The sequence below is a fragment of the Myxocyprinus asiaticus genome, chromosome 13, assembly GCF_019703515.2.
Source record: "Myxocyprinus asiaticus isolate MX2 ecotype Aquarium Trade chromosome 13, UBuf_Myxa_2, whole genome shotgun sequence".
Taxonomy (NCBI): Eukaryota; Metazoa; Chordata; class Actinopteri; order Cypriniformes; family Catostomidae; genus Myxocyprinus; species Myxocyprinus asiaticus.
Genome location: NC_059356.1, coordinates 44,582,334 through 44,592,333, shown reverse-complemented (window position 1 = coordinate 44,592,333; position 10,000 = coordinate 44,582,334). Strand labels below are relative to the sequence as shown.

At 35.6% G+C, this 10,000-nt stretch overlaps 2 protein-coding genes across 6 annotated transcripts in view; one reads left to right on the top strand and one right to left on the bottom strand.

Moving 5' to 3' along the window:
• The window catches only part of LOC127450252 (N-acetylglucosamine-6-phosphate deacetylase-like), a 14,905-nt gene extending 10,687 nt beyond the window's left edge, over positions 1–4,218 (top strand). For all 4 annotated transcript variants that reach the window (XM_051714202.1, XM_051714203.1, XM_051714204.1 and 1 more), the window contains exons 9-12: positions 1,534–1,641; positions 2,016–2,084; positions 2,200–2,301; positions 3,463–4,218. In XM_051714202.1, the coding sequence (XP_051570162.1) occupies positions 1,534–1,641; positions 2,016–2,084; positions 2,200–2,301; positions 3,463–3,536 (353 nt within the window). In that variant the 3' untranslated portion in view covers positions 3,537–4,218. The remainder of the gene's footprint in view (positions 1–1,533; positions 1,642–2,015; positions 2,085–2,199; positions 2,302–3,462) is intronic.
• Positions 4,219–4,314: 96 nt separating this feature from the next.
• jmjd8 (jumonji domain containing 8) overlaps positions 4,315–10,000 on the bottom strand; it is a 6,502-nt gene continuing 816 nt past the window's right edge. The window contains exons 3-10 of one of the 2 annotated variants that reach the window (XM_051714229.1): positions 9,493–9,565; positions 9,320–9,382; positions 7,892–7,988; positions 7,710–7,778; positions 7,495–7,614; positions 7,332–7,399; positions 6,998–7,132; positions 4,315–4,540 (exon numbers count right to left, since the gene is read on the bottom strand). In XM_051714229.1, coding sequence (XP_051570189.1) covers positions 4,460–4,540; positions 6,998–7,132; positions 7,332–7,399; positions 7,495–7,614; positions 7,710–7,778; positions 7,892–7,988; positions 9,320–9,382; positions 9,493–9,565 — 706 coding nt within the window. In that variant the 3' untranslated portion in view covers positions 4,315–4,459. The remainder of the gene's footprint in view (positions 4,541–6,997; positions 7,133–7,331; positions 7,400–7,494; positions 7,615–7,709; positions 7,779–7,891; positions 7,989–9,319; positions 9,383–9,492; positions 9,566–10,000) is intronic. The other variant, XM_051714230.1, reaches the window with a different exon arrangement.

Sequence of the window (10,000 nt, the reverse complement as noted above, 5' to 3'; positions counted from 1 at the left end):
AAAGAATTTCAACTGTTAAAAACGCATCTCGAGACACCTGCTTTCTGCCTTATTGCACTGCATCTTGCTTTTTTAGCACAAGAATGCATTTGGTCTGAATCAGGGTCAGAAATTAACAAGGGTTCAGGGCAAAAATGCCACTGAAGGTGACAAAAATTACCCTGAAATTGAAAATGTGGGGGCAAAAAAAAAGAAAAAGAAAATGCCACTTATGATTTCTATTTCTTATTTGTAACATCGGATATATTTCTTTTTATTCTAGACTTAGTATATACGCATCACATGAAATTATTTGATGTTCATTTAAATTTATAGGTAACCGCTTATCTGATTATTCAGGAATTTATTAATTTGAAATATTTTATGTAACACAATGACATCATATTGTCATATTTTGTATGGTTAGAAAAAAAATATTCCCTAACAGTTCCCTCATAATGGTGAAAAATGCCCCTAAAAACGACTCCAGGGGGCAAATGTTGCCCCTTAATAGAAAAGTACATTTCTGACACTAGTCTAAATAGCCTCTTTTGGAAGTGCTTCAGCCAATTGTTACATAAATGCTATACATACTCAAGAAAATATTATTAATAAAAAATGCCTCTCTCAAAGTCACTAGAGTTTAATGCTTCGATGTTGTTTTGCCAAAAAAAAAAAAAAAAACAGTAATGGTACACTTAAAATATGTTTTTAAATATAATAGAATAACAAAGAATAACATATGTTGTTAGATGCAAGTCACAAAATGTGCACCCCCCCACTGTATGGAGTTTGCAGGTGTGTTCCACAACTTCATCTTGTGAATAATAACATACCTTATTACTCATTAAACCTAAATCTGGTGAAATATGTATGTACAAAGCCTATATAATACTATATAACTATATAACTATATAAACTATGAAAGACTTAATTTGGTATATACTTAAATACAGAGCATTGTAACAGAGCCAAGTCTCCTTCATTGCAAATTAAGAGTCCCCTTATGTGTTTCAGGATGTTTATAGTTAAAAGTCCCACGCTATGCACCAAATCTTCATTTTTTTCTGGTAATTATTGGGGTTTTTCGTTTATTAATCAACCGCATCTGGGATTTCATATATTTTTTATTCTTGTAGTCTCTATGTCTGTACCCATCACAATATGGAAAGACTAAAAAAATTGTTTTTTAACTGTTGTCAGATTAATCGGTTATCTGCCTTTTCCACCACCTTAGTTATCGGAATCAGCAATATATATACATACTGTATATATACAGTGGTGTGAAAAAGTGTTTGCCCCCTTCCTGATTTCTTATTTTTTTGCATGTTTGTCACACTTAAATGTTTCAGATCATCAAACAAGTTTAAATATTAGTCAAAGATAACACAAGTAAACACAAAATGCAGTTTTTAAATGAAGGTTGTTATTATTAAGGGAAAACAAAATCCAAACCTACATGGCCCTTAGGGGGGCAAACACTTTTTCACACCACTGCATATGTATGTATGTGTGTGTATATATACAGTATATGTGTGTGTGTGTGTGTGCCAGGTTTGGTGTTGGTCACTGATGCTGTGACAGCGATGGGTCTCCCACCTGGTCGACACACTCTTGGACAGCAGCAGATAGACATCCAGGGCCTTCATGCCTACGTCGCAGGTCTGTCAAAATAAAAGTTGTATCATAATCCTATTGTTAATGGATTTGTTTATGTGTAAGGGACAAGCAGTTGGCACTGAGTTTAAATATTACATTTTGTAAGCATTTTAGGCTTGAAGAATTTAGCTCAGTTTCAATGAAGTTTAGAAAACAGACTCGACTCCAACGAAAGATATAAGATGGGATGTTTTAGTCTTTCACCCACTGTTGCACTTGTGTATATGGTTGAGTGACAATAAAGGGATTTAATTTGATACTTATATTCAACTGAAACGGATTGATCCCCATGCTTAGTAACATTAATCTTGTAATGCTGCTGTAGATCTAAATGATTTGTTTAGGGTTGTTTAAGGTTTTGGGTGCTGTGATTTCAGGCACTACAACTTTGAGTGGCAGCATTGCTACTATGGACATGTGTGTAAGACACTTCAGAGAGGTGTCAGGTCAGTAATATTTTGTCAGTTTATTGTGTTTGCATGCTCATTGATGCATGTTTATCAACTGGAGATCTGAGTATGTCTTTGTTATAGAGGGTTTGTTTTGTTGGTGTGTGTGTAGGTTGTACAGTAGAAGCTGCATTAGAAGCTGCATCGCTGCATCCTGCACAGCTGCTGGGTGTCAGTCACAGAAAGGGTACACTGGAATATGGCTCAGATGCAGGTATAGTCTCAATCTCTTAACCTCTTTTTCAACATCTGTTGCTTTTCATTATGACATTCATAATGATTAGATGTCATCCAATGGACAAACAGTTGCACCCTAAGTTGTAGAGGTCGACCGATATATCGCTTTTACCAATTAATCGATGCCGATAGTTGCTTTTTGGGACTATCTTTAACGGCAAAAGGCAACGCGATAGTTATTAACTCCTCCATGTTCCTCTCTCTTTCTCTCTATGTATATAAGCATACAAAGCCCTTCATCTGGTGAATATATAGGATGTAAAATGCTTAATTTGGTGAATACATAAAGAGCATTGTAATGGAACCAAGACTCCGTCACTGATGTTATTAAAAACACACACATATAAAGCAGGGACATTATTGAAAATTATTTAGATAACTTTTATTGATTGTTGAGTTATGTCAAATTTGACTGACAGTGTCCCTAGAGAAAAGGAAAGTTTTTATATTATACCATTATACTGGAATATCGGACAGTTATGACAAGCGATTGCTGATATTGATGAATGATGATCTAATGTTGATGAATTACTGCTCATATAGTTTTTATCAGCCCATATGACAATGTTTATTTTATGGTTTTTATATTGTAATACATTGTAGATGATTATAGGAGTGCATGTTTTAATACCCTTATGTGTTTGTGTGTGCACATACATTTCAAAATAAAAGTCCCTGGTGTATTTCTGGCTTGTTAATAGTTAAAAGTCCTGCGTTATGCTCCAAATCTTAATCTTGTTATGGTTATTATAAGACATTTTTTTAAACATTTAATAAATCAGTTTGAAAAACTATCGGCCGATTAATCGGTTATCAGCCTTTTCCACTACATTAGTTACCGTATCGGTCAAATTCACTATTGGTCAACCTCTAGTCTGTTAGCCAATATCAAGGTTCCTATGTCTTTACATTATCAGTATTTATTTTTGTGTGAATTTCATTCCTACTTCAAATGTAATCCTTTTAATGTAGAAAGGGAGGAAATGGTTGCCAGAATGTTTGTTTAGATTCTATCAATATAAAGTGGAAACAGGGCTAGCTACAAGATGTAAAGCCATATCTGCTATTGAATGGATGATGTAGTGACAATAAAGTGTATTTGATGTGTAGTATGTCTAGTTATGTGTGTGTTTTGTAGATTTTGTAGTGCTTGATGACACACTGACAGTGAGAGAAACTTACATTGCTGGACAGCTGGTCTGGAGGAAGTGACATCATCTAGAGGACTGCCTCCTGACTGGACGGATAGAGAAGCCTTTTCTACCATGGACTTACATTTAGTCATTTAGCAGATGCTTTAATCCAAAGTAATTTATAAATGAGGAACATAAGCAATTTGTCCTAAAAAAAAAGTCAACAATGTCTGCAGTATCGCACGTGGATTTCTAAAACCACACACACAAACAAAAAAAATACTCTCTGTCTCTCTCTGAGGATGATGACGATCCTGAATATAATGTGCCCTTCCAAAATCCTTCTTTTTTTTTCTTTACATTAATTGATCCATGTGTAAAAAGCCAAACACATTCGTGCAAGCACCATAATGACGCAATGTATGTTCATGAAGCTGCTGAATACGTGTGTTGGGGCGTCTGAACAAGAGCCAGAATTGTTTACATACTGTGCCTATGGATTGAGGGTTGCTTCAAAGGTCAGGATGTGGAACAGAAATCTCAAAGGTCCAGTTATTTCAATAATAACCTACATATTATTACTATTATTACCAATCAGATGTGAAACTGGACATTTAACTGAAAATGTAACTAACTGATTCCATGAAAATGTGTATATCACATTCTTTTCAATGTCTTTGTGTCTATAAAATTCAAGAATGATTCTTATAAAGTTTTTTTTAGTACAATAAAAAATGTTTGCTTTAGTGATACAAATAGGTTTGTTTCTTCAGATGAAATACTCAAATCATGTCTATAAAACACAACTTTATTTTACATTTTAAAACTTTATTTTTAAAAATGTTAATTTACAAAAATGTTTTCAAATTCTTTCATTAAAAAGAGCTTTTATACAATACATTCAAGTCCATGGAAGGATGGCAGTCTGGACTTTGTCTTGCTGTTGATCTCTGAGCAAATGTTCTGATCGGTCCTTCAAGTAAATACAGATGTGCCATGACATCAACCCAGAAAAGTTGAAATGAAGACGCTGGTGTCTAGATTAAGGGTTGCATGCCACCAACGATCTGGAAAATACAGCACCTACACAAACACACACATAGTTTAATCTCTTATTTTATAATACTTGATTCTGATTGGTCAATCACAGCATTCTATGGTCAAAAAGTATTGTGCAATGACCGTTAAACTGTATAATAATAATAATAATAATAATAATATATATATATATATATATATATATATATATATATATATATATATATATATATATATATACATACAAAGTTGAAGTCAGAAATGTACATACACTCCAAACAATTTTTCCAACAATTGTTTACAGACAGATTGATTCACTTTTAATTGACTATATCACAATTCCAGTGGGTCAGAAGTTTACATACACTAAGTTAACTGTGCCTTTAAGCAGCTTGGAAAATTCCAGAAAATTATATCAAGCCTTTAGACAATTAGACAACTGGCTTCTGATCGGCTAATTGAAGTCAATTGGAGGTGTACCTGTGGATGTATTTTAAGGCCTACCTTCAAACTCAGTGCCTCTTTGCTTGACATCATGGAAAATCAAAAGTTTCAAAAGATTCATCCTTGCGAGCAGTTTCCAAATGCCTGAAGGTACCACGTTCATCTGTACAAACAATAGTACGCAAGTATAAACACCATGGGACCACGCAGCCATCATACCGCTCAGGAAGGAGAAGCGTTCTGTCTCATAAAGATGAACGTAGTTTGGTGCAAAAAGTGCAAATCAATCCCAGAACAACAGCAAAGGACCTTGTGAAGATGCTGGAGGAAACAGGTAGACAAGTATCTATATCCACAGTAAAACGAGTCCTATATTGACATAACCTAAAAGGCTGCTCAGCAAGGAAGAAGCCACTGCTCCAAAACCGACATAAAACAGCCAGACAACAGTTTGCAAGTGCACATGGGGACAAAGATCTTACTTTTTGGAGAATGTCCTCTGGTCTGATCAAACAAAAATGTAACTGTTTGGCCATAATGATTACTGTTGTGTTTGGAGGAAAAAGGGTGAGGCTTGCTTTTATGCAGGAGGCACTGTTGCACTTCACAAAATAGATGGCATCGTGAGGAAGGAAAATAGTGTTGATATATTGAAGCAACATCTCAAGACATCAACCAGGAAGTTAAAGCTCTGTCGCAAATCGGTCTTCCAAATGGACAATGACCCCCAAGCATACCTCCAAAGTTGTGGCAAAATGGCTTAAGGACAACAAAGTCAAGGTATTGGAGTGGCCATCACAAAGCCCTGACCTCAATCCAATAGAAACTTGGTGGGCAGAAATAAACAAGTGTGTGCGAGCAAGGAGACCTACAAACCTGACTCAGTTACACCAGTTCTGTCTGGAGGAATGGGCCAAAATTCCAGCAACTTATTGTGAGAAGCTTGTGTCAGGTTACCCAAAACATTTGAGTCAAGTTAAACAATTTAAAGGCAATGCTACCAAATACTAACAAAGTGTATGTAAACTTCTGACCCACTGGGAATGTGATGAAAGGAATAAAAGCTGAAATAAATCATTCTCTCTACTATTATTCTGACATTTCACATTCTTAAAGTAATGATCCTAACTGACCTAAGACAGAGAATATTTCTACAATTAAAGGTCAGGAACTGTGAAAAACTGAGTTTAACTGTATTTGGCTAAGGTGTAGGCAAACTTCTGACTTCAACTGTGTGTGTGTGTGTGTGTGTGTGTGTGTGTGTGTGTGTGTATATACACATTTCATGTCCATTTATTTATTTGGTAACTAGCCATGTAGTAAGTGGGATTGTGTTACTCATTTTCATGTCAGGGTTGTCGTTAACCTTATGGAAGATGACCAGAAATTAGCCCATTTACATGCACACCAATATGCTGATAACTCCCAAAAATCATCTTATTTTAAAAATCTGACAAAGCAAGAAAAACATGCTCACATGAGATTTGAAATAATCACTTTATTCTCTGCTTTTGATGTCAAACTTTCTTTTTTCTGCAGAACACAAATTAAGACTTTTTTACTATAAATTCTCCTCCCAGTAGGTGGCGATATGCACGAAGAATGCGAATCGAAGAAAAAAAAATTGAAAGTGGAGATTTATAGTAAAAAAGGATTAAATATTGATCTGTTTCTCACCCATATCTATCATTTTGTTTCTGAAGACATGGATTAAACCACTGGAGTTGTACCATTCACTTGCATTGTATGGACCTACAGAGCAGAAATATTCTTCTAAAAATCTTCATTTGTGTTCAGCAGACGAAAGAAAGTCATACACATCTGAAATGGCATGAGGGTGAGTAAATGACGAAAGAATTGTCATTTTGGGGAGAACTATACCTTGAAGCTGGCCTTACACTAATAAAGCAATGTCATTTAATGCGTTTACATGACCACAGACGTTGTCGGTTTATTAAGCATAATCTGTTTAAGAACGTGCATGGAAACGCGCTCATTTATAAATAAAGTGTGTAAATGTGTTCAAAATGCACAAATATGAATGTAGAGTTTGTTAACCTCTCCTGGTCTTATTGTGCACTCCAGAGGCCTCTGGTGGAGCTCCAAGTTCGGGTATGAGAGAGTGACCCAGGAGAGAGTGGTGTGGTTGGGGTGGAACTCGGGTGCCTGGTCAGGGGGGTACAGGATCCAGCGCTGGAATATACACATCATAATCAGACAACTGCTGGAAAGCCTTTGCCATTAAACCACTGATAACCCTAATAAACAATTATAAGCCACCCAAATGAAATGCACCTTTCTTCAGAGTAACAGAACCGATCTACAATTAGTTTGGGTTATGCCCAACAGCACTCTAAATAATGCATTTGTATGAGCACAGAGCTCCACAAACCTTCCTGCCGTAGATAACTTCAGAATAGCCGGGGCCGTGCCAGTGAAACGGGACGCCAGTACCAGGTCCTGCAGCAGAGATGTTGTGTAAAGGGTAAAAATGTGTGTATGCACCCTCCATAACTAAATCTACATACCGAATTGGCAAGTCCACGTGTGCATACCAGCAATCCCAAAGCTATATGCAGGGCTCATTTGAGGAAGAGTGTAAGGTGGCGCTTTGTACTCGTCAAACAGAGAATGCCACTCGGTGAAGTTATTGTCCCCGAAGAAGTACAGCGTATCTGGAATAAACACACACAGATGAAATAATCATCCACAGTGTAACAAGGAAAGGAGGTGGGTAAAGATTGAAGAATCTTTTGTGTGTAGAACTGACCACTGCCGAGGGTGTTCTCGGACTGAGGGGTCAACAGAAACTTTACAAACTCTTCAAACCGCACATCCACTTTTAAACAGAAAACAAAAATGGAAAGATTAATTATTGTCTTCTGTGTCGTCCTGACCTATACAAGCATTCAAAAGACTGTGTAAATGTCTACATTTGCTGCATGATTCTACCTTTCCTGTATGAGTGTGTATTGGCAGTGCTGAGACGGACGGTTTTCTCTCCGTAATCTCTCAACAGACTGGATTTGGAACACAGGAAGCGGAAATTCTGAAACAACCAATCACAACACACCGCTGTTAGAAATGTGTCAACTAGAACAATTACAGATCAATACAAATACACACCTGACCTTCCCCACATGAAAATTATTCAGTATTACTGCAGAATAAACTAGAGGTAAACCGATAGTGGATTTTGCCAATACCGATCACAAAGGTCATTTAAAAAGGTGATAACAGATTAATCGGTCGATAGTTTTTAAAATCGATTTATCAAATGTTAAAAACATTTTGTAGTCTTTTGTTACTGCAACGTGCACAGGCATTGAGGCTACAAGAGACCAAAATTAATCAAATCAGTTTATTATTTAACCAAAATCCCAAGAATAATAATAAAAGATGAAGATATAGTGCATAATGTGGGACTTTTAACTATAAACTAGAGGTCGACCGATAGTGGATTTTGCTGATACCGATCACAAAGGTGGTGTAAAAAGCCGATAACAGATTAATCGGTCGATAGTTATTAAAATCGATTTATCGTATGTTTAAAAAAAATTCTTAGTCTTTTGTTACTGCGACATGCACAGACACTGAGGCTACAAGAGACCAAAATTAATCAAATCAGTTTATTGTTTAACCAAAATCCCAAGAATAATAATAAAAAATGAAGATATAGTGCATAATGTGGCACTTTTAACTATTAACAAGAAAAACATTGTTATTTCAGGACTCTTATTTTGCCGTTACAATGCTCTCTATTTAAATATTTACCAAATTCAGCTTTTTATAGCCTATATATTCACTAGATTAAGGTGAATATCAAATTTTTAAATACGTATTGAAGTGAGGAAAAAAATATGGATGAATACTGTCAGTGATTAGATTCCCACGAGGTTTCTGCTATTATACTGTAGAACCAAGCCTTTCTAACTGTAGATTTCTTTCTTCGGAGTAACACAGTGAAATAATAATAAAAATAAAACTATCGGCAACTATTGGCATAGATATTTGCAGATAACCGATAGTTCCAGAAAGCAACTATCGGCACCTAGTATTCGGTAAAACCGATATATCGGTCTACCTCTACTATAAACAAGCCCAAAACACACAAGTGACTCATATTTCATAGCCTATATATTCACCTTATGAGGTTTGATGATGAATAAGGTTTATTAGTATTCAAAAGATATGAAGTTAGAGACATGATGTATGTGCTGACGGAGCACGTTTCCATATAGTCGCATTTTTCTTTGCATGCCCTCGTTTCCATTTAGAACACTTGATTATCTAATCAAAATATGCATTGAAGTGGGAGTAAAAATATAGATGAATATTGTCAATGATGAAAGATTTAGATACAGCAAATCCCCACGTAACTGTTTTTATTTCACCTCTAGACGCTGCTGTTCTGAGGAACCAAGCCCTTTTAACTGTAGACTTCTCCAGCACCAGCCACAAAAATGAAGGAATACATTTTTAAACTATCAGGATTAATTCCAAAAAGCAAGTATCGGCACTGATTAAATGGTAAAACCGATATATTGGTCTACCTCTAGTATAAACACACTTCTTACTGTGTTATCTGTGAGTCCTCGGAGTATTACAGGTTTTGTGTAGGCATACCTGTCAAACAAATTATCACACACAAACGAATGAGAAGAAATATCCAGATATCGCATACATTCATTCAAATGATATATAATAAGGGTTGCTCTCCAGGATGCATGTCTAGTTGTGAAAGCGATTACATTGAATGTTTTCTTTATTAAAAATTCAATGAATTCTACCATTTCATTATGTATATCAGCCACAAACCTTACATATGTGTGTGTATTCTTTAGGGATTGGCATTAACGAGTAATTCTGTAGTCGAGTACTCTAACCCACGAAAAAACGAGTAATCGATTATTCGTAAATTAAAAATATATCAGGTATGACAAGTATGTGAAATTTATATTTTGTTTTATTTGCAAACGTTACCAAGAACGGTTACAAAATAACTATCTTCAACAAACTTTGCATTGCTTTTGGAAAAATGAAATGAACAATATGCATGAA